General features: G+C 40.1%; 1 protein-coding gene across 1 annotated transcript in view; it reads right to left on the bottom strand.

Moving 5' to 3' along the window:
• The window catches only part of LOC140228052 (clustered mitochondria protein homolog), an 81955-nt gene that overhangs the window by 5243 nt on the left and 51518 nt on the right, over positions 1-25194 (bottom strand). Inside the window, exons 8-29 of the mRNA XM_072308453.1 lie at positions 24683-24786; positions 23585-23813; positions 22780-22882; positions 21635-21847; positions 20578-20673; positions 19885-19963; positions 19405-19510; positions 18379-18797; positions 10574-10701; positions 9820-9897; positions 9373-9443; positions 8705-8777; positions 7585-7746; positions 7109-7178; positions 6544-6634; positions 5755-5993; positions 4788-5008; positions 4056-4181; positions 2896-3017; positions 2252-2345; positions 654-737; positions 68-192 (exon numbers count right to left, since the gene is read on the bottom strand). Coding sequence (XP_072164554.1) covers positions 68-192; positions 654-737; positions 2252-2345; positions 2896-3017; positions 4056-4181; positions 4788-5008; positions 5755-5993; positions 6544-6634; positions 7109-7178; positions 7585-7746; positions 8705-8777; positions 9373-9443; positions 9820-9897; positions 10574-10701; positions 18379-18797; positions 19405-19510; positions 19885-19963; positions 20578-20673; positions 21635-21847; positions 22780-22882; positions 23585-23813; positions 24683-24786 — 3033 coding nt within the window. The remainder of the gene's footprint in view (positions 1-67; positions 193-653; positions 738-2251; positions 2346-2895; positions 3018-4055; positions 4182-4787; positions 5009-5754; positions 5994-6543; positions 6635-7108; positions 7179-7584; positions 7747-8704; positions 8778-9372; positions 9444-9819; positions 9898-10573; positions 10702-18378; positions 18798-19404; positions 19511-19884; positions 19964-20577; positions 20674-21634; positions 21848-22779; positions 22883-23584; positions 23814-24682; positions 24787-25194) is intronic.

The following is a 25194-nucleotide window of genomic DNA, read 5'->3' on the forward strand; positions in this document are numbered from 1 at the left end:
TACAGGCTTGCCATGATACTACTTTGCTAAACAGATCTAAGAGTACCAAAGTAAATCTGTTGAATACCTGACTGGGATCAGGAATATTCCATTGATCATGTTGAGGGTTTCCAGCACGCTGTTCATGGAGGGATGGCTGATTGGAATCGGCCTCAGGGCCGCCTTGGGTCCTCCTCGCTTGATCTCGTTCATCTGCAATCAGGGAATAATGAAACAGGTCTCTCAAGTTATACATCATTTTTTTCTTTCTATTGACTTATCTCACGCAGTGCAGTGAGTAGTATCTTAAGTTCCCAAAGCTCTTTGAATATTTCTTCAAGATTTAACTTGAAGGAAGCATTTGCAAACAAAATGTATTGTACCGATCCTTTTTTCCCTCTCTCGAAACCACTTCTTGGTTGAGAAATCATGATGAACATTTTCCTTCTACAATGTCTCTGTCTGCATGCTGATGAGTAAATAAACTACAAACTCTTTTTACCCGTGTTCAAAATTATACAAGACTAGCCATGTTCAAATGAAAAATAGCTTAGCAATATCATGCAGTGTTACCATCATAACATCAAAATATTGAAAGCAGACATCCCCCCCCCCCCTCCCCCCCGGAACTCTAGCTGAGTCTGGTTTAGCTCTGAAGTGGAGAAGATGCTCACCGTTTTCTGCAGAGTGACAGCCTGCTGTGTCAGGTAACTCAGGCACTCGGAGCTCTCCTTGGTTTTCTCATGGTTTGCACCAAACTAGTACGAAAAGGAAAAACACGATGGAGAAAATGTAGGATTACAAACCATCCAGTGGCTCTCAGGATTCATATCAATTATACCGTAGAATTTTACTACTGATATACACTGGTACCTTATATTTCCTTGTTCAGACAATGTCTTCAAGTTTTCCTGTGATTTGTCATCACTTGCTACAAACTTGTGAAATGGTGGGATATATCACTAGTGTTTCAACAACAATGCGCAAAGAGACTGTGTAATCTCTTTGATAATTAAATAAAATGTTTCTGTAGTCAGACACCATCTACTATTGTCTTGCAATTTGCAGCATATTATTGCAAATGCCATATATTTAGCTAGTCCAATTTTTCATTTTTCAACAATTTCCTGAGTGGTTGAATTCGCGATTGTGGAGTGGATTTTCTACAGTACTGAACATAGAAATATATGCGAGCTCATCATTGATAACTTGGCATGTTTTTAAATTCATGAATAGCACCCAACTCGTATTCGCCAAAGAAAATAAATAAATAAAAACCTGCTAAATATATGGCATATTACCACACCATCCAAAAAACACAAATAAACAGCTACTGCAGTCACAAGATCTCCAATTATTTTGATAACTGATTGGAACATGTGTGCTGTCAAGCATGTAACATTGTATCACACAAATTTCTTGCACCCTTTAAACAGTCAAAAACTTTGTTGCCTCCAAGTCTATATATTTTTAGAAAACAATAATCACTTGATAAAGATTCAGATAATCTCCATTGGAGTGCAATCACTGAAAACATTCCCAGTTTTAGAGGTGCTGTAGTCAACAAACATGTCTTTGAGGTCCAAGGAGGGATTACTGATGTGTCAGTTTGGTAAATATACATTTATGTCCAAATACTCAACAAGGTGAAACAGGCAGCTCAGCATCTTTTAAAGTATATTACTTAGTAACCATCTAACACACATTTCAGACGCAATCCAAATATTTTTGTCTCTAAAAATGAGGTCAATTTCTGAGACCCTGTCATATACATGTAGATGTAGCACCAGTAAGGACAGAACCTGCCAGTGACATCACGTCACAAACAAAGTCCTCTCTAAGGTCACCCACTCGGTTTATTGCCACTTGGTCTACTATCAGATGGTCTACTTCCCAGTTTGTCTAACACCACTATGGCTAAACTCACTTGGTCTACTATGAATTGCGTCTAATGCCCGCTTGGTCTACTTCTCACTTGGTCTAATGCCCAGTTTGGTTACTTATCGTTTCATCTAATGACCAGATGGCCTAATCGCAGTCTTGTCTCCTTGGACTTTTTCCCATTTTGTCTAATAAACTGTGGGTATTAGACAAAGTGGGCATAGCCCATCTGGAAGTATACCAACTGGTAATGAGGCAAAGTGGCAGTTGGACTAAATGGTCATTAGACGAACTGGTTGTAGACCAAACTGGATTAGACCATGTGGGTTGGGACTTCATGGCAATTGGACAAAGTGGGAGTAGACCAAGTGATAGATCACCACTCACTCACCTGTTCTCGGTAGATGGTGTAGGCTTCCTTCTCATTACGTAATGCCGACCTGAAGTCACCACAGCATGAATGGGTCCTGGCCACCAGGTGATACCTGAACGTGATGCAGTGCAAGATCTTTCTCATCACATTACCATAAAAATACTTACAACAAACTGTGGAATGTCGAAAGTAAAACACTGCTTCCAATGAGAACTTTTGCCTGACAAGTGAAAGGATCATTCCCATCTGATGCCCCAAGTGTTAAATCTTCAAAGCTGAAAATACCCTCACATCTTCACTTGCCATGTAATGGACAATAACCCAATTAATACATCCGTCCACAAAAGCATTTCATATCCAACTTCTCTTCTTCAAGATATCCATGTTGAGAACACTCATTGAGACTGGTAAGGTGATGAAAAGAACTTACAGAAGTCATAACTCTCTCTGATGAATATAACTGCAAACTGACAGCTTCTTACTTTCTTCGTATATGGCAATAACAATAATAGCAATTTCTTTTATAACACATTTCAGACTTCAAAAGAATTTCTTCCCACCTAGTGTCACTTGCCACTACAACACAATGATGTGTAATTTTACCAATTCATAATAAAAATCATAATCAAAATGGACACCAGGGTGCTATGCGAGGAACTCACGTGTGGGCGGCCTTGAGACTCTTGGCCCCAAAGTACTTGATGTTGGTCCCAAGGGCCTTCTCCAGGAACTTGAGGGCAAGCTCAAACTGGTTGACACCATGAAGAACTAGACCTATGTTACTCTGTTGAGTGGGGAGAGAAAAATAAATAAACTTTATATATTGTAAATGGATGCTCACAGCATTCATAAAAGACACAGTCATATACAGGAATTAAATTCACTATTGAATTTCTACTGTTTTGCAAGTCTACATTTTCGTGAATCAAGACTTCCTCACGATTTCGCAAGTGGTTAAAGGGCAAGTTCACCTTCATAGACATGTGGGTTTAGTGAATGCAGCAATATTAGTAGAACACATCGGTGAGAGTTTGAGGAAAATCGGACAATCCGTTCAAAAGTTATGAATTTTTGAAGTTTCTGCTCAGTCACAACTGGATGAGAAGACTACTATGGCTTGTGATGTCACATGAGTACAACGATATAAAGAAAGAAAAAAGAAAATTCAACACATTTCCATTTTTCTCGCATAACGAAAGAACACTCAACTTCTCTCTTTCAGAAGGCAGGGGGAATAATATTACCCTTAATATACGTCAGTAACAAGTCGAAGAAATGTGCACTTTATTCAGAAAGTAAAGTTTTGTGAACTTCTCCATCCGTATGTATAAGAAGGTGTACTTGTCGTTTAAATTCACGATCATGGAGTCCTGTACTGAATGGAGAAATGTGTACGCATATGTCACATGCATATCAGGATCAGAGTTGATATTTATTCGCGAATAGCAGCCGACTCGTGAAATTAACGAAAATAAAACCCTCACGAAATGTTCAGTGTATACAGTATTCAAGCTGTTCTAACAGGAAAAGTCACTTGGGGTGAAATACTCAGGAATTTGGGATGGCTTGCGAGAGAGAGGTCTACTGTAAAAGTGGATATTTTCGCTTGACTAATTTTTCGCGCTCAGCAGAGTGAGAAGAGTTTCGTGTGTTTTTAATTCCACGGAATCAAGACATCAACTACTGGAACATACGGCAAGCAAAAAATATTAGTGTGCTTCTATTTTCGCGCGAGTCTCTGGTAAATGCATGAAAATTTCAACACCGTATAAATTTCCACTTTTACAGTATGTTTCAGTTTGAGGAGATTTTGGAGACTCACGTCAAAGAGCGCCATCTCAGGGTGGTCTTCTCCATGGATGAGGAGTGTGAGGTAGCGGGCGCGGTACATCAGTTTGAGGGCACTCACCGCCTGACCGGCCGCAAACCGGTACAAGGCCAGGTGCATCTGAAGCAAAAATAGACAGGGAAGGGAAGAGAGCAGAGAGAGAAAGATTTAGAATAATGACGTCATCTTTCACTTACATTTTCTATACAATCTTTGCATGTATGTGAACATAATGATCTGTAAACTTAGTTGTGGTTCCAATCGTGTGCTACAAAGACTATTTGTGTATGATAGATACACAACCAAGTTTCCTTCCTGATCATACTTGCACTACACTACTGCAATACAAGCCAAGGCATAGGTGTAAAAAACATCACCAACACACTCAAAAAGGAATACAAACACAAAGATAACTACTAGTATTCAAAGAATTATCAATCATTTGAAGGACAAAATATTACAAAAATGAAAAATAATCTATTACATCTGGGAAAATGCACATTTTTATGACAGAATGACATCCTCAAGAATATTTCAACATAGCATCAGATGCTTGCATACAGTCACTTGAGAACATATAAGATGTCTAATGATGCTCAAAATGATTCCCAAGATTGCTAGGATTCTATCCCTTTTGATTCTCAACCAAAAAGGTATGCTACAATTTTGTACAAGCATGTTCCTGCAAAAGATCCTCTATAGGAGAAAGGGTGCTCTGTTGCTTACATATTCTGTGACGGTGTTGGGGTGGTCGAGTCCATTACATCTCTCGCTCATCATGACTGCCTTGTGTTGCATCTCAATGGCCTCGCTCTGCTCCCCCATCAGGTAGTGGAGGCGGGCCAGGGTGCGCATGCACGCCGCGATCTCCGGGTGCATCGGGCCGTAGACGTTGTTGAAGAGGTTGAGGGCCTCACTGATCAGCTCGAAGCCCTCCCGGAAGCAACCTGCAAAACCGACGGGCAGCAAAGAGAGAATCAGGGAGGAAGAGAGGGTGAGGCGCAGAATATTTGGGGCTTTTTTGTGGTGAAGTTAGTTTGGGTGTCATGCTACAAAGATGTGCTCTCCTGAGGGAAATGGTTGATGTGAGATGTGGGGAGAAAGTGAGCCATTCAGTGCATTTAGTTTTAGTATTTCCCTGCTGCCTGCTTGGTCCACAACAAAGATAAACAGGTGTACATTAAACTAACGGGTGTAACATATGACCTTCAATGTAAAAGATCAGGATGAGTCTGTGAACATACTCCCATGCAAATATTCTGTTTTCCACAGCACCATTCATATTTTTTTCTAGATAATATGAGAGCTGTATGAGAGCTCAATCTTAACACCACCACCACTTGAGAACGAATACCACCGATCTAGAAGTTTACCACATATGTGGAAATTGAAATCCTACCATCCTACCAAGGAAAAAAGTTCAACGCCAGAAAAGGTAATGCAGTCATGAATAAAACTCAGATCTGATAAATTTTCATGTTACATCTTACAAACAGTGATATACTGATAACGCAGAATTTTGCATGAAGATAAATGGCTACATCAATGCAATGCAAAACTACCAAAATGTATGCTTTGTCTACAGAGTGAGTGACAGAGTGAGTCAGATAGCAAGAAAGAGAGATAGAGAAAGGGCGGAAAATACATTTTGGTGAGGTTTGCCAACAAGCTGTGTCCTTGACTCGGCACCAACCTTGCTGTATTTTGGTCTGCCCGCTCTGGAAGAAGTGGTAAGCGTCGGAGGCGGTGGGGTTGATGTGCTTGACGCGGGGGAACATGTTGAGGATGTCGTTTTCGGTGAAGGGCGACTTGCTCTTGGAGTCGAGGTCGTAGTCGCGCAGGAGGAGCTGGATCCCGATCTTGGAGCAGAACTCTCGAAGGAGGGTCATCTTCTGGAGGTCGTAGCGCTCCAGGGCGGAGTCAATACTGTCACTGGAGGGGTGCAAACACCATTAGAGAGATACCATCGGTCTTACACCTGACAATGTTCACCAAACAATTCCTGCTGTGACATTGCACACACACGCACACACACAAAGCAAAAACATAACATAGAAGTCAAAATATGTGCATTGTGTCATGGTGTGTTTCTTATGTTTTTGATAGTGTGTGATTTTTTTTCAATATTTCCTAAATACGAAATTGTCAACCTTCCTTTTCCCTCCCTACCCTGTCCTTGGCTTGATTGAGCAAATAACATGGATCATGCTCTAAATTTGGTAATGACTACAGTATCCAAATTCATGAAATTCTCCCGTCGAGATGTTTTCATGCAACTGATTGACAAATTGCCCTACATCGACGTAAATAAGCACTGAATTGATCAGTGTTTTAGTAGTAGCCATAGTGGAGATGACGCCCGATGATGATGATGATTGATTGCAATGATGCAAATGATGACTGTAATGATTGTTAAGATGATAAAGATACTGACCATGATAATTATTCAGATGATGTAGTGATGCAAGTCAAGTCCACTTACCATTTGAGCTTATAGTGGAAGTATTCCTTGCTCTCTGCCTTGATGTTGCTCCAGAGGTCACTCGGGGTCAGGCTTGTCCAAGATGTATTATCTTCAAATCAAACAGTTTGGAAAATTGCTATCTCTTAAAGGTCATCCCTAAGTCATAGTTAATTCCTTACTCTATCTCTCATACTTCTATCTCCAAAAGTGAATATATTGTAAGATCTCGGTGCAAATGACAAAAAGTCCTAATAATCCAAAGCAGTCTCTTAGGAGTATAAGGGGACCCTGCCTTTATCATTTACCCTAACATTGATAGTTAGCGTTGTTCATATCTGGGGCGGAAGGGACATTGCAGATTAATCATCTTGTAAAAGGACATAGAAACTGGGCAAGATTTCAACTCTAAATCTCAAATCCTGAGCCCTATTCATGATACCACAGTGCTCCATGGAAAAATGATCTCATAATTGCAATCCTCTGATATGGAGGTGTTTTCTGTGCTACTGTTCATAGTATAGTCTTAAGAATTCTCCATCAAAATACAGTGAATAATGTTAAGATACAGCGAGCGTCAACCAACCTTGTCCGAGAGCCAGGACATATCGGATCCTCTTCTTGTTCTTCTTCTTCTTATGGTGGCCATTACTTAGCTGTGAAAAAGGAAAAACAAAAACAAAAAAGGATATTAAGCCACTTAATTACATTTGAGGAGTCAAAAGGAACAGCTACACAGAAAAAGAGAAGTTTGCCCAATCTAACACATTCGCAATTTTCTCATTCACACAGCAGGCATGGCAAGATTTAGGCCTACTCAAATGCACTGTCATGCCCCTTGTTCATTTACTGCATACCAGTACAGGTCCAGAAACAAGTCACATTCATGTCTGGATCAGAGTTAGATTTCTTTGCAATGTTGTTAGATTTATGACTAGCATCTGACTAAAGAAATTTGCGGAGATAAGAACCCCGTAAAATATATGCCGTATATAGTAACTGGCGTATACAGTAACCGTCTTACTGAGTGGTTTGTTCTAGAAGCATGAATAATATTCTCACCTCATCATCTCCCTTTGGAGGGAGGGGGTTGGGCAGTGAGGACAGGAAACAGTTGAGGAAGTGGCTGATGGCGGCTGACAGGCTGGTCATGGCGATACCTTGCATGTAGGCCTTGAAGACGTGCTTCACTGACCGACAGATCAGCTCCGTCACCACGATGCGCTGCAGGTAAACACAGGGAAATTCATACGTTTAAAAACGGGGTTATCTTCTACCTTGTTTTAAAATGATGAAATTTACAAAGGTGGTTGTGGTAGTTGTAGTGCTGGTATTGGTGGCGGTGGTGGAAGAGGAGTGGAAGCGGTGGTGGTGGTTTTGGTGGTGGTTGAGGTGGTGGTGGTCATATTGGCTGGGTGGTGTTGGTTGTGGTGAAAGCAATAGCATTTGTGCTGGTGGTGGTCACTGTGGTGGTGGTTGAGGTCAAAATGGTAATGGTTGTGGTTGTTGTTGTGGTGGTGGCGGTTGAGGTGAAAGTGGTGATAGTGATGACAGTGGTGGTGGTGGTGGAGGCAATGGTGATGATGATGATGATGATGGTTGTGATGGTGGTGGTGGTGGTGGTGGTGGTGATGATGGTGATGGTGATGGTGGTGATGGTAAGGATGGTGTTGATGGTGGTGATGGTGGTGACAGTGGTGGTGGTGGTGGTGGTGGTGGCTATGGTGATGATGATAGTGGTGATGGTGGTATACATGATGGTTGAGAAGTAAGATGAAAGAGGGGAGGGATGGAGGACGAGGAGGAGAAATAAGTTAGGACGATGATGTGAGAGTAAGAAAAGAAAGAGAGATGGAGAGAAAAGAGGACGGAAAGAAGAAGGCAAGAGGGAAGAGGAAAAGAGGAGGAAGAGAGGGAAAGCAGAGAAGGTGGATGGGAGAGGAACACCACAGAGGTGGATGGTTGCAATCTATTACTCTGGGACAAGCATCTGCATGAAGAAACTTTCATACTCTCAGATCAATTTCAGATTTATGAACTCTAACAAATCAAGGATATTACACACAATGAATATTGAAGATCTATTGACCTCATGTGAGATACACTTAATAAGAGACTGAACTGTTACAGCAAAGTTTCTCAATAACAATGACAATATTGTGCAAGATTCTCTTGGACTTACATAGAGGTAGGAGAGTGGTTCACAGCCAACGACCTTCTCAGCTAGGACACCCATGTAGCGGACATTGATTCCTCTGTAATGAGACAATAAAAGATTCATTATCAAACTGATGATGAAGCTTGAACTACTGCAGCATACTTTAACAGAATACAGTACTAGTAACGGCACCTAGCATCGTTACTACTCTCGTTTGCATAACTGCGCTTAACATGTTACTACGTCAAATCTGACAAGCGCTTTGACAGTTTACTTCCTTAACTTCTACACGGAGACTACAAAAAAAAACCCCATAAATATTCAGTAAAAAAAATTATGTCTTTGGTAAGCAAAAGCTCATAACTAAAAAAGTAAAATCTGTAGAATCTGTAATAGATCTCCCACAATGTCATTTTGTAACCTACAAGATCAATCCTCATTAAAATGAATGAAATATTCCTTACCGAAATGTTGTTTCTATCTGGCAAAACTACAGCTAGAATGATGTATAGCATACGATCATTGTCATTATTATTATTATTATCTTCTCTCTTTTTTTCTTTGTCTGTTGTGATAAAAGAAGTCCTTTCCTGGTGAAATTCTGCAGGAACCTTTCAGATCTGAAAAGAGGGCAACTACCCTTCAAATCAAGGATATAATTGTTGCAGGTGTATGAGGATGGCGTGTCATACCTTTGGTGCATCATCTCCACTAGGGTGTGGCCATCCAGGGGTGCAATACTGTGCTCCTTACATTCCTGGATCTGTGTTGAGAGTGAACAATATCATCTCATGGATTGGGAGACACATTTTGAAGGACAACTAATGACAGAATTGCGAATCGTCCTACTTTATTTTTTCTCTCACACAAGGTTGTTTTCTCTTCTCCTTCTTAGTCAAACAGTGAGCTTACATGCATGTTCCCTTGTTCATGGAAACATTATCAAGTATGATGGTCAAACATAAAAATCACACAATTTTAAGTTTACAAGAGTTGCATACTACATCATCAAAGACATAAGAAATACACCCGACAATAAACTTAAAATCTAGCAATTCACATTATTTCAAAACTACAATGAAAGGAATTTTAGTCCTTTAAGGGACAAGCTGACCTGGATCTAATGGAAGGCTACTTACAAATGTTGGAATTTGGACTGCGACGATGAAGCGAGCCGCATCTCTCAGAAGTTTCTTCTGTTTAACAAGTGTCTCCGCCTGTCAAGATGGAGAAAGGAGGTATAAGGAGTGAATACATAATTTATTCTGCAATATGTAATGGTATCTCCCAAATTAGGTTCAGAGTGTCAAACAACATGACGTGCAATAATTCTTTTGATGGTGAAAGATTAATTCTGTGTATCATTATGAGGGTAGAAATGAATTCAGTGACGGTAAGTTTGTTGTGAAGAATTTAAATTTTTTTTTTCAAGTTGCAGGAGCAATGCTTTGGTATTCCTCAAATGTTTATAATACAACTTTTTACTAATGAGGAAAGTGCTGAAGCTGTGAAAACACAACCTGAATTATAATATGAGACGTAAAGCTCCTTTAGTACAGCCATCTTCATCATTTCAGCTTTATGACACCTTGATTTCTCCTGAAGATCAATTTTGTTACAGCAGGACTTCAAGCAACCATATATTCCAAACTATAAATATAAGAAAGGAGTCCAGAGTTACCACTTTCACATCTGGAGAAATATTCAAAGAAACAACTGTTACAGAGTGGTGCATTGCAATTTCAGAAAAAGGATATCATTAACACTGCACTGGTTAAGGTGACAAAATGACAGACACAGTTGGGCTAGCCATACTCTGGATAATCCAAACGAAAAAAAAATTCCAGTGAGAGAGACACACAGAGCATCCTACAAGCAACGCCATGAACTAACCTCAGACGGTGCATGGATGACACCCTCTGCGTAGACGTCCGGGTTGAAGCGGATGTCAAACTCGCTGCTGCTCAGTGACCCTGCGGCCTGGGCAGCCAAAGCAATGACCTCCTTGTGACTTGGGTCAACTGGAAAAAAATTGCAAACATTGAAAGGAATCTTAATGCATTATGCATTATGCTAGATTATTTACATTACTTGTTTCACGTCGCTGCTATAAAGGACGCAAGCTACCATGGAACCGACGGCTTTAAGTCCCCTCCATGGGACAAGGCGTTGGGGATAAAGTGCCTTGCATAGGGACAGAACAGCTGCAGCTGGGGGACTTAAACCAGGAACCTCTGACTTAAAGTCTATTGTCTTAGGCGTAACAGATTTAATATCACGAGCGTTCGCCCGCGTCCGGCATGCCTTTTTATCTGTTAAGTAGCCAGCTTGGCTCGAGCTTGGCATGCGCCCATGCCGTCCGCGTTCGGGAACGCCAGCTTAAAAGTCTTTTGTTTAGTGCCTTTGTTTCGAACACAATAGCGTCAACTTCACTGCACCCAATCGACCACGAAGCCATCGCTCCATGTAGCCAGCGTTCGGGAACGCCCGGATTAAGTCTTCCCTTCGTCTTGTGCTGAACACTTATACACAGTTGATTTTATGGAAGCTTAAAAAACGGACAAATTAGCAAACAAATGAAACCACCAAAGGCATCGCACTATTACGCGTTAGTAACGCTGTGATTACCTTAATTTGCGTCGACGAGAGGCGTAATCAATAAGTATATCCGAAAGAGTATTTATTCCCCTTACATGAGCGTGAGACCACTCTTGTAAGCAGCTTCTCAGGTGAAGCAAAATGTGTGTAATGAAGTGACAAGTGTATTAAGAAAAACATTCACAATAGCTAGGCAGATTGACTGAAACTTGACACCCATGGCCGTGCCAGCCAGGCAACAGGCTGGTGGAAATTTCCAGGAACTTCAAAGCAGGTTTGCCGCCAGGCAAAACCGCAGGGTAAAGGAATTTGCGTACGCGCTGAATGGGTCGTAAACATCGTGTCAATTGCATGGGGCCTGGGAACAGGGGCTATGTATAGTAACCCTGTGCTGTATAATACGAGCATGCTGATGGAGACACGTGCTGGAGTTGGCGAGAGCTAGCTGATGAGAGCTGCCTGCCTGAAACCAGGGAGGTGCATACACATCTGGCTCTGCTGAAACTATTGAGCTATAGTACAGTAAAGTCGACACGATAAAAAAGTCCCGATTTTTGCCATTGTTATTCCTTGAAAATTTCTTCGTCTTAGTCGACATTTAGAAGTCGACAACTCGCGTAAGTCGACCTCATTTTTTAGTGCCAACTGAGCTGAAATACGTGTTTATTCCCTCGTCTAAGTCGACATATTTTTTTTTTTCGCTCAAAATCTTATCGCCATTCTCTGAAAAAGAATTGTTTTCCCGCGAGTCGGTAATTCGCTAGTGTACGGCGTGGTAGCGTTCGCGCCATGCGTCCATTGTCTTGTACGCCAGAAATGAAAGGGCATGTACTTTGGAGAATTACATGTAGTTGCCTATCCAAAGCAGTTCACTTTCCCCCTTTTCTCCTGCTCGTTATTCTCAAAACGCACAAACTGTGTACACATAAAGGTCCTAGTAGAAAATCATTATCAGAACATGATACACGTGTAGGTGTTTCTGTTTAACCGAATATTCTAACGTTAATTATTCCGAAGCGTTAATAGAAACCTGGGCCCGTTTTTAGAAAAGTAATCAAATGCAACTACATGTAATTAAATGCAACTGAAAATTAAATGCAGGTGTATCAAATCATGAGCAACTTTGCACATAAACGCAAGTGCGTTGCTGAAAAGGCTTACGTTTGATAAACATATGAAACTAGAAAATAGTTGTACAAACCTGAAACTCAATTGCGTTGAAACGCAACTCTTAAAGTCAAATGAAGTCCATCAAATCACGCGCAACGCTGTATTCAAACGCAAGAGCGTTGCAGGGAAGACTTGTGGTTTTCGTAAGAAACTAGAAACTGGTTAAAAGCATCTCTTAACATCTACGGAGGTGCGTTATTGTTGAAAAGTCTTGCATTATTTTGTTTGTTTTTTTTTCGTACGCAAAATTAAAAATTAAACGCAGCTCTGAAAATCAAATGCAATTGCAAGTCCTTGTGATCACGCGGAACGCTGAATAGACTTGCGTTTGATAATCGTACGAAACTTGAAAATTGTAGGGAACTTCTTTAAAACTCAGTTGCGTTTCAACGCGATTCTATAAATCAAATGCAAGTCCATCAAATCACACGCGACGCTGTATTTAAACGCAAGAGCATTGCCGAGAAGACATGCAGTTTTTGTATACGAAATTATAAGAAACTGCGTTTAAACGCATCTCTAAACATCTACGGAAGTGAGTTGTTGTTGAAAAGACCTGTATTATTTTTTACTTCGTACGCAAAATTAAAAATTAAACGCAACCCCAAAAATCAAATGCAAGTCCATCAAATCACACGGAACGCTGAAAAGACTTGCGTTTGATAATCATCCGACACTAGAAAATTGTATAGAAACTTAAACTCAATTGCGTTTAAACGCAATTCTAAAAGTCAAATGCAAGTCCATCAAATCACAAGCAACACTGTATTTAAAACGCAAGAGCGTTGCAGAAAAGACTTGCGGTTTCTGTACGAAACTAGAAACTGCGTTTAAACGTATAAAAATCTATACCGAAGCGTGCTATTGTTGAAAAGACTTTAAGAATCATATTTTTTTATTTCGTAACGGAACTTTCGCCGTGACCGAACTTAGTCTGCACTAGCAGGGGAAAGACATCGCAACATTTACACGTTTCAAACTACCGAAACGCATCGTGCTTCACGAAATGTCAGTGAAAAAATAGTAGCAAATTATTGTTACTGCAGTTCGCTATTCCGAAGGTTTAAATCTCAGTCCAAAGTTAAGTCCGACGATGGAAAGATATTCATCTTTACGAAGGTTAGTAATCCGAAAGATGTCGTTTCCGAATTAACAAATTTTTCTTCTTCTTTTTATTTCAGACTGGCTCGCGCCGTACAGAGCGGTAATGTTGCGAATCGGAGCGCGAGAACAATTCATTTTCAGAGTATGGCAATAGAAATTTAAACAAAACAAAATCACATGGCGACTTAGGGAAGGAAAATCACACATCCTATTTCAACTCAGTCGGCACTGAAAAATTATCTCGACAGAATCATACGAAATCACACGCATATCTTCACAGCTACGCACTTGCATTTAAATCGCAAAGTTGCATGCACTTTGGGGAATATGCGTTTGTTTTTTCAAATCAAATTTAAAACGTACAGTGTCTAGAAACGGGTCCAGGTTTCGGATCCCGCTCTTTCAAATTGTCTCAAGAGATTTGGGTTTTGTGCAATGCCGTTACTAATCCGCGTGTGCTTGTTTCGCAATAAAACTCGAATGAAGATGTACACAGCGATAGAGGCTCAGCTCAGTAGATACCTGCCTCCAGTGACAATATTCATGTATACAACAAAAGAGTTTGTGAGCCCATTAGCGCAATGTCTATTCATGACTATGTGTAGCTGGTGCCCGATCGATACTTTCATTGTTTGATGGCACATGACTAGTTGACCATGGAAAGGGGATACATGTATAGGCCTACAGCTTGACTGCTTCCGCACAGGAGGAATACCAACCTGTCCATTCTCAAGTCGACCTGCAAAGAGAATCTCGCTTTTGAGCATTTCAGGCTCTTGGAGATGTGGAATTGGGTTGTGTAAAGCTAAAAGCCGCGTTTACACCATGTTCCCGGCAACCACGGCAGTCACATGTCAGGCCATCAAGGACAAAACGGGACGGACGTGAAACAACGCTGTGAGACGAGATAGGCAAATGTGACAGGCCATGATTGCCGTGATTGATATTCGTTGATGTGACAAATAAATACGATTCATTAATCCGAAACCGCACGAATTTTGTGATTCTAAAGGTGCATTTATCGGGATATGAAATTAATTACGTTACTCTGAAAACGAATAACACAACTTGTTCCTTTTAATTTCTGGGATTAACAAAACATCAGAAAGCAAAGCTTATTTAATTTTCGGATTTTTAGTCTGACATTGGGGGTTAGTAGTTCGGAAAATAAGTATTGAAAATCTTTGAGGCAAGAAAATACGTTGAATTCTTATTATGACATCGTTATTTCCTTTACCTTATGTTCATTATTCCGAAAGAAGAATAAGGTTCGTAAATCCGCTGGTTCTTTTTGCGGAACCCGCAAAACACGCAAATTTGATATGCCTTAACTAATAAATTTGTTAATCCAAAATTGTATTAGGGCTCGTTAATACCATTTGTGGCATTATTCCGAAGGTTCGTAAATGTGAGAATGAATTACGTGCATGGTACGAAACTTATATCATTTTTGGCTAAAAGAAAATTAAAAACGCCGAATCTTTTCCTGTGACGGGAATATGGGTTTATTTCTGAACGTGACATCGTTTACTTCTTTGCACGATATTCATCATTCCGGGGGAAAAAAAAATATTCAGATGGTTCATTCATCCGAAAATGGAAAAAGGTGGGTCGTTTATCTGTAAAGGAATTATCATATTCATGGTAAGAAACTTCGTTTTCGAATCAGCTATATAACGTCCGAAATTTCGAAACTTATAAGAAAAGCGAACCTTCAGCATATTAAAATAGCGAATCGTAACAGGGTTTTTTTTTTGTGTTTTTTTTTTAATCGCGCAGTGTGGAATAACAAATATCCGACATTTATTTTAGCATGGTATGGAGCAGAATGTTACTGCTATTCACTTCCAAAAGTAAAAGCAATCATCTGACATTTATTCTGGCATCTTCTGAATGTTATTGCTATTTACTTTCGAAAGTAAAGCAAATATCCGACTTTTATTTAATCATCGTATGGAATTGAATATTACTCTGATTCATTTCCGAACGTCAGAGGAAACATTCGACATTTATTTTAGCATCTTCCGGAGCTGAATGTTATTGCTATTTATTTTCGAACATAAAAGCAAACATCAGACATTTATTTTATCATCATACGGAGTTGAATATTATTATTATTCATTTCCGAACGTCAAAGCAAACATTCGACATTTATTTCAGCATCTTCCGGAGCCGAATGTTATCCTTAATTCATTTCCGAATGCAAAATCAATATTATCTGACATTAATCTAAGCACCGTACGGAGCTGACTCTTACCGTTATTCATTTCCAAAAGTATAAGCAAACATCCGACATTTATTTTAGTATCATACGGAGTCGAATATTACCGTTATTCATTTCCAAAATTAAGAGCAAACATATGACATTTATTTTAGCATCTTACGGAGCCGATTGTTACCGCTGTTCATTTTCGAAAGTAAAGGCAAACATCCGACTTTTTTAGTGGCCCGATCGGGCCACCAAAATCTTCATTTCTGAAATTTTGGTGGCCCGACGTGCGTTTTTGGTGGCCCCGAGCCACCGGGCCACCGTAAGTGTCGAGCCTTGACTAATGTCATCGAAAAGTAAACCAGAATGCAACTTCTCGCTTGTGAATTATTGCTTGTGAATAATCGCAAAACTTTGGCAAAACTTTTGGAATACCAGCCCTGTTCATGACGCTTGGAAACTGCGAGTGAGAGAATTTTGCGAACTGGTGCAATGTTACTCCGTAGCGTAGGCGACTGTACTTGACGATTAAAAATGCATGTGGAGTCGCAATCGTTTGTAAACTGTCTGAAGTGCGCGATTTCTCTCACCCTGTTTTTTGCCACGCGATTTATTTTTAACTGGCAAGAACGATGTGGAATTCTGGCGTCCATCGTAAATTGTGCACTTGCCGGCGCAAATTGTTCTTTTCATAGGTGAAGCCGTGCGCGGAAGGCACGCGGTTGGGATAATCCTTGCGTTCCTAAAGCGGAAAGGAACGCCATGAATGCGACTTGTGAGCAAGTCCGTTCTGTTGCGTCCAAGAAACGCCCTCATTAGGCTGATGAATAGAGGGATTAAGCCCCCCATTCTGCACGCAGGAGGAATAGGGGCGTCCCCTAACAAAAGGAGGAACGCGAGCGTTCCCCATGCGGCCGAACGCTCGTGAAATTAAATCTGTCACGCCTTATCAATTGAACCCCAATGGCTCCTCCTGTTTCATGGCACATCTTGTGAAAGGCAGAGTAAAATACATGGGATGCAACAAGTGGGTCGCAAATTGTAGCTCCTCAGAGCAACATCATCAAATCTTGCTTTGTGGGGTCATTAATCAATATTACACCAATCACAATGATAACTTTAAAATACTGGGAGAAAAAAAAAAGAATGAAAGAAATTATATGCCCTTCTCTGAACTGGGCACTACACTGTTCATCTGCTTAATGCACATGCAGACTAAAATATTACTTTCCTTCAGTTTCAATTAATGACAGAAATGAATGATGTATGTCTCAGAGAATTTGTAAGAACATTGTGATCATGATACATCTCAAGTGAACCAATGAAAGTAACATTCACTCTGAAATATATATTGAAATAAAAAAAAAAAAAATGAAGCAATACTTAAAATGCACAACGAAGACAGTCTTCCCACACATCCAGATGATACAACTACACAGTAAGTTAGCTACTTCAATCTGCCTGCAGGGCACTATATTGGATAACAACTTAATTTCATTAGCATGAAAACTTTTGCATTATTCGCACATTCCTATTTGTTTGTTTGTTTGTTTGTTTGTTTTTTCATTTTTCACTCATCTGGTATCTCCCCTTCATTGTCAATGTTATTATTCAACTCTTTCACAGATATTTTCACCTCACGTCCTACTTCCCAAGTCTGACCAAGACGATTGTTTGCAGATAGCAACTGATGGGAAAAAAATCCAATAGGTAACACAGCCTTGACCTGCACCAAATACACAATGGCCAAGACTGACCATTTGCCAGACCAATTATCATACCTGGGCTTGACCTTCAATGCCGGGAGTGGACAGAGGGCCTGGCTGGTCAATCAATTTAACTGGGTCACAATAACAAGTCATAACAACACTGGCTAGGTCACTTTTCACACCTTTGACAACATGGCTTTAATACTCACAGAGTTTGCCTGTGTTGAAGACAGGGTGTTGTTCTACAATACACAATAATCCTTGCTAGAGACAAACCAATTATGACTCATGTCTTAGTTGATCTGTGAATTAATACCACCTGTGCACGTACAAGACAGGCACTGTATTTATGTTTTGAAAAGTATCCGAGTCTCCATGAGAAAATATTTCAAGAGCTTGAGAACTAATCTAGCTAAGCTGTGTTTTGGACTGCTCTATAGCGAGATGAAGCTTGCACAAGGCTCAGTCTGGGGATTGGAAAGCACTTTTTTTGCTTCCCAACCTGTAAGTGATGTCAACATTCATCCGTAACAACTACAGAAACATCATCATCTCTTTTATACTCTATTTGTCTGGATGTGGTGATTCATAACACTGCCAAAGGCCATACCTTCCAACCCTGAAATTCAGTAAACAGGAAAAACTAGGAGAAAATGATTCAAAAACAGGAACCTTCACCTAGCTCTCACCCATACATCATCATGAGCAGGTGTTAACAAAAACTGGAACACAAGCTTGAATGAAGCTTCTTCTTTTCTAAGAAATAGGAATGTTCCTATTAAATGGGAATGGTTGGCAACTATGCAAATCCATTGTTTTGGGAAAACTTTCATCTCTGTGAAGTTCTTTTTTTTTGATGGGGGGGGGGGGTGGGGTTGGTGGGTTGGGTTGAGAGGAATTCTACTCACATCCATCTTTCTTGGGCGAAGTGGCCAGAGCCTTGGCTGCTTGCTCTGTAGCACTGTCCAGCTCCTTAGCTAGATTGCTGCTCTCTGTGGAGTCCAGGTTATTCAGGACTGGACACCTGTCCGCCCCCGGCAACCCCTCTCCAAGTTTTATCCTCCCCTCTTCATCTTTCTTCTCCTTCTCCTCCCCCTTCACCGTCGCATTCTCTTTCTTCTTCTCATTGTCCGTAGCAGTGCCATCACTGTCCAGTTTATTGCCATTGACCAGTGTCTTCTTTGACTCCGCTTCATCTCCCTCCTTTACGTCTCCGTTCTCCAGCGGCTTGGCTCCTCCCTCCGCCGGCTTGGCTCCGCCCTCCTGCGGCTGCTGGTTCTGCATCAGCATGAGGGCGGCGTGTCTGATGAACACCATGTACCGGTGGCTGAGGGTGGGATGGATGAGGAGGAGAAAGAGGGAATTATGAGGGAGAGTTTGACAACTTGGTAGCTGGACACTGGCCAAGACACCATCCATGATTTCACATTATGATATCTCACTATAGCTATTGAACTGTGTTTCTGCAAACTCCATATACAAAAAAATATTGATGTGGCAATCAAGTTCAAGGCCATGGCAATTAATCATCCACATTCTCCTTGTGGTCTTGTTACATCATACACTACTTGACAAGCTGGCTATAAGTCTACCAAAAGATACATTAAAAACACACAATGATTAATGAATCACCTCAAAATCATCTTGATCATACCAACTCACTATAAAATCATCAAAAGCTGGTTAATAGAGATAGCTTTTTCCAGAACATCCAGAGACTTAATTGTACCCTCTTCAGATATCCACAGCAATTAATGGTAACCTGGCACATTTCTAAGACAAGAAACTGAAGAATGAACAGAAGTTTGTAATGCAGACAATTCACAGCAATGAGAGTCCACAATAAAATGAAACAACAAAAAGTACAAAACTTTGGTTCAAACAAGTAAACTCCACTACTACCAATAACAAAGAGACATTCTCCAAATACTTACTCCACAAAAGCATCGACTAGTTCTTGTCTGAGGCAGGCTAGCTTGTGTCTGTGTTGCCTTGGAAAGCCAAGTTTCTTCATGTCGTCTGCAAACTCATCTCCCTCAACTAGACATTAAAGGGATACACATAAAAACACTTGCACTCAGTTTGATTCAGTCATTATTCTACATCCACAAAAACTTTCAATCAAGATACAATGACAGTCACTGATTTCTAAAATGATGATATGACATCATTAATTCAAGCAGCCCCTTCAGCGTTGCAGAAGGATATGACATCATAACCACCTACTATGTTTCAGATACCCACCAGCGCATCTGGGTCATGAGGGACAATGTGGTAGAACATCTTCTTCAAGGATGAATGCAGAGGGTGGGATTGAACATTGGACCTTGTTTACAATCTAGGACCTTGTCCACTACACCATACAATGCTCCAATTTCTAGTAAAAATATGTTGACTTCAGAGATAAAACTCACCAGGAAGGAAGTTGACATCGGGAGGGAAAGTTCTCAGCAAATCCAGGACGTAGTGTCTGCCATCATTTCCCTTGATGCCCTGTACAGTTGGAATGAAGAGATCGGACAGAGACGACAAGTTTCATTATCACCCATACACCATGTGTTTTAAGCAATGCCTAGCATACAAATACAGCCTAAACCTAAACATCAAAATTAACAGAATTGATCACATGCGTGAAAACTATAGCAGCTTCTTTCTGTTTAAATTCATTTGTTCGTAATAATCAGTGCAAGTTAGGTGTAATTTTCATCACTTAATTCAATAAAATAAAGTATGGTGGCTGTGCAGTCATATGACAAAATACAAAGGCAGTTGGTACATATAATCATGAATTTACCATAAACAATCTACTGTAAAACCAGAGATCTTTGAGTACATTCTAATTTTGCAATTTTCATAAGAGCCAAGATTTGCAAAATAAAAATGCACGTGAAACTTCCAGTCTATGCTTCATGCATTGCATGCCAGTGGCAATTTGTGAAATTTCATGCCATGAAAAAGGCCGTCGGCTCCAATCTGTGAAAATTTCATACCGCAAAAAAAATATCTAGCTTTACAGTATATGATATAGGGATTTTAAAGACAGAATCTTTTATTTCTTATAAACAGTGTCGACATTCTCTTGCCAGATGAAGGAGCGATGACCTTACCTTGCATTCTATGGATGAGTAGATTTCTACTTCCTCCTCTTTGTGGTTGATCACACCGTGAGGCAGGATCTTAAGGTGCTGGGATGTCTTGCTCAGCTGTATCAAAAAAAAACACATGAACAAAAATAACTTAAACAAAGTTTCCAATTGTCCACTGACCGAAGAAAGTTGGTCAAAATATCATTGGTAATAATGTTTGGAATCCATGGCTTAGTTTGTGCAGCAAAGAAAATTATGTCAGGGGTGCCTTTCTGCCCTCCACTATTGAGACCTCTCTTGCTTCAATTACAGAAAACTTGGCTGAGAACTCACAGGGTATAAAGATTGCAATGCTCTTTCAAAGCCTTGAAAATATATCAGTTTGTATTTTTTTTTTTTTTTTTTTTTTTGGGGGGGGGGGGGGGGGTTAGGGCATTTAGTGAGTTGGCCAAACTTGATTTGTACACAAATTAGGACGGTTTGACAAATGGGACTATGCACATTCTCACTATGCCACGTCTCTGGTGAGGTGAGTCTGTGAAAATACTGAAATTGTTAATGTAAGATTGTGTAATGTCAACTACATCACTAACGCATCTACAACATAAGTTCACAAAATGAGCATGCCATTGCTGAGAAAACTAAAGAAAAGATGGTAGCTGTGCATATGTTGGTGAAGCACCTATCTTTAACTCTGGGCAAGCACGAGGCATTGTCATCATCAAACAGGGTGTACTGGCATCTAGGCACAGCTCCCTTTGGTCATCCTCCCTGGGAAACTCATTGACTACTCACCCTTGACCCCTTCACAGATATGGATCATAAGGAACTTCCTCAGGACCTTGATGCACTGAGCTTTATTTCAGTTTGAAGGTTTAGGCCTTTATATCAACCAAGGCTGCATACCTTTCTATAGTTTGAACTTCAACCACATCACACTAGAATTTGAAACTAATTAAGTTCTTTTTGTTGATCCCCATTCACATGAAATGTACATGTTCTTTAGTTTTGTAGTTGTATGCATCTTTGCATATTTATGTATTTTGTGATGAATGAAATAAACTGAAATGAAACTAACCAGTTCCTTGTACTTTTCGTTGGTCACTACTGTCTTGCCGAAGTCGATGGAGCCGTAGATCACCGACTCCTCCTGCTCCCTCTCCAGTATGCCCGGGATGATGGACTGGGCAGTGATGCGGTAACCACGGTAATCCACTACCACAGTGCCCAGTGTGTAGAGACCATCAAGGTCGTATGTGTTGTAGGACTTCACACCTTTGAGATCATTGCCCTTTATTAGTAAACAAACGAAAAGAATTAGGGTAACAATAATTTTTTTTTCTTTTTTGTGGGCTGTAACATAAGAGCAAAAAATTACAAGAGACAATCATTTATCATAGGTGAAACCACCAGTTATTCTTGCTTCCATTACACCTTTCTGAGCATTACATCTTCAAAGCACATCATCAAACTGATCCACTAGCAGGCATCTTGGAATTCTGGCTCTAGTTACTCTTGGAAACACAATTCTATGACCACTTTTCTTCCAACACTACATCATTCCTTCTACTGAAATCTTTACACTGACTTAAGTTTTATCAGATGAAAATCCACACTTTCTCAATTTGCATGAATTCTCTTAAGTATTTACTTCCTGGAGACTCCATGCAACTTTCTTTCTAACCTGATGTCACAGAACTTACTGTATCTTATTGGATGATTATGGGAGTAGCTCATTACTTTTGTATCCCACTAAGTGAATAGTTTGTTTGCAAAAACCGATAAGTCCATATTTGTCAAATGGAGATATTTGCGATTAAAGGTCAAGAAAAATAAAGAGAATAATAAGAAATTTTTTGCTTCTTTTGCCCATAACTTCAAAAATGTACCTTTATGTGTAGTGACCAATATATCATTTAAAATATATATATATATCATTTATTATTTCGTATTTTATGACATATACTGTACTTCAAAATCTTCAAAAATGGACTTATCGGTTTTTGCAAACAAACTCTTCAAGTTTTTCTGCTCTTTTCTAATGATATGCTTGTTTCGGGTCATTGAACATTTCTCCATCTTTGAAACATCGACATCTCGTTTAAAAAAAAAAAAAATTAACAGCAACTTTTCCGCACAATTTCTTAATTTGTTGCATCTTGCACAAGCTATCTCCTTCAATCATCTACCGATATGCGTAGTCCCCTGCCCTGACTGACTTACTGGAGCCACGTAAGCGGCATGGTCTCCTCCAAAATCCTTGTAGTGATCTCTGACGTCAAAGCCGAGACTGAAGAAGATGTTGTTCCATATAAACATCTGCATCCTGAAAAACAATGAAATGGCCATTAAAAAAAAAAGGAGACATACTCATTCAAACTTTTCTGAGCATTGGTATGTTTAGCAAACTGGCAGTAACAGACACACAGAGACGACAGAAAAGATAAACTCGAGAGCTTTGGTAGAGTAATACAAAAATATTACACTTTCCCTTCAACAGTAACATTACCCCATGCCCCAACATTGATGTCTGCTTATCTAGGTCTGATTCTGGGTATGTTTGTCAATCTTAGCATATTACTACGCAGCTTGGTGGGCAAAAGAACGCTTTTAAGCAAAGTTCTATCTTTTATTTGACAAATACAGGTCTAGGGCAATTACCCCCCTGGAGAGTTACCCCAAGACCTTTCCCCTGACCCTAACCCTAATCCTAATCATGAACCTAATCCTGACCCTAACCCAAGCTCTAACCCTAAACCTAACCTTGACTCTAATACCTTATCACCAACCACTATAAAGTCATCCCAACTTGCCAAAAACTGAAACAAATACTTAACACCAAATCACAATGGCAAGGTCAGCAGGTCGATGTATCGAAGATATAATTTTACCAAATATCAATGGTTCTCAACTTTGTGGATTCACTCCTTCTCTGAATAGTAATAACATCACACAAATGATGTGACTGCTGAACATAAACTTCAAAAGCAAATAGTTAAAAAAGTGTCAAAAGCTGACAAAAACTCACTTTGAATCCTCGCCTGGGTTGATAGCCATCACATTGCCATCCACCACAGCCATCGCGCCCCTCGTTGCCGCGGCGACAAAGTCGCTGTGGACCTTGAAGATCGCCCTCTCTCGCAGGAGCCTCTCGGGGAGGTTCTTGTGTGCCAGCTCACGCGTTGTCTGGATCTCCTCGTTCCAATCTCTCGTCTGGCCTGGTATGTGCTCTTCGTATCCAAGTCTCGACGTGTATGCTGTCAAAGTTAAAATGCAAAATAACTTTTTTTGATGGATGACATCTTGACCGTCTCGTGAAATTATGACTCTAAACTAATAGTAGCTCATTTGATGCCTGTCAATAATCTATCACTTCAACATATGATATTCTCGTCATGTGATGAACAATTTGTGCAGAATCACACACTTTGGGAAATCTGTTTTTATGTAACAGGGGTGTGAGAGTACTTGGAAAAAAATCTAAAAAATCTTAAACTTTTGAAAAAGAAAAATTCTGAAGTGCATAAAACTGTGAACATTTCAATGCATTTGAACTGCCAAAAGGTCGAGAAGTGGGTTCTGGGCGGGAAAAAAAAAAAAAAATCTGAAATCAGATTAAACTCTGAACTCTCGTTCCTCATTCCTCACTATACATAATTACTGTCATTATCAAAAACAAGGCATTGATATAAAATCTTGTCTGCTAGTGCACATGCGGTATATTCTGCGGTGCTCTTTATATTTTCATGCATTTCACCAATTTACCAATGTTTGCTAAATGAACAACTTGCAAAAATATTGCCTCCTGTAACACAAATGTGTAGCATTATTATATCCCAGATTAGAAAATGTCATTTTTTTTTCTCATACAGAGATAATACTCCCTCCTCATTCCACCACTGCGGTTCTTGATCACGAATTCAACTGACACAGGAAAGTATTTACAAATTCAGGGCCCCGTTTTATCAAAACATGATATCATCGAGTATTAGTCCTTGCCACACAGGCTGCCATAGACTTATGATAGAAATCAACTTTATAATCAGTCATAACTCTTCATAAAACAGGGTCCAGATTCACAAATTATTACACTCGTGAAATATGTATGGCATATACAGTGACTCACCGTCCTCGGCTCTGATAGAGTCTATGGTGTGTTCCATCTGAGGTGCCAGCCATGAGTACACCTGGAACGGGGTTGGGACTCGCTCGAATGGGTGTCGCTGGGATCTATTGATGATAAGCAAGGCAATACACTAACTGATGCAACTTACACCAAGTGATAAACAAAGACATTTATATCAGCTCGAAGAACACACAAACAAGTACACTAACTAATGCAACTTACACCAAGTGACAAAAAAAAAAGAAGACACCAGCTGTATGAGCATACACCAACTAGTACACTGACTGATGCAAGTTACACCAAGTGATCAAAAAAATGCACCAGCTGAAAGAGCACACACCAACTCGTACACTCACTGATGCAACTTACACTGAGCAATAAGAAATACATACACCAGGTGAGAGAGCATACACCAACTAACACAACATATGCATACTTTACAACATTTAAACCAACAATAAATTCAACATACACTTACACTACACCATAGACCAATATACACACCATAAACC

This window comes from Diadema setosum, chromosome 4 (genome assembly GCF_964275005.1).
Source record: "Diadema setosum chromosome 4, eeDiaSeto1, whole genome shotgun sequence".
Taxonomy (NCBI): domain Eukaryota; kingdom Metazoa; phylum Echinodermata; class Echinoidea; order Diadematoida; family Diadematidae; genus Diadema; species Diadema setosum.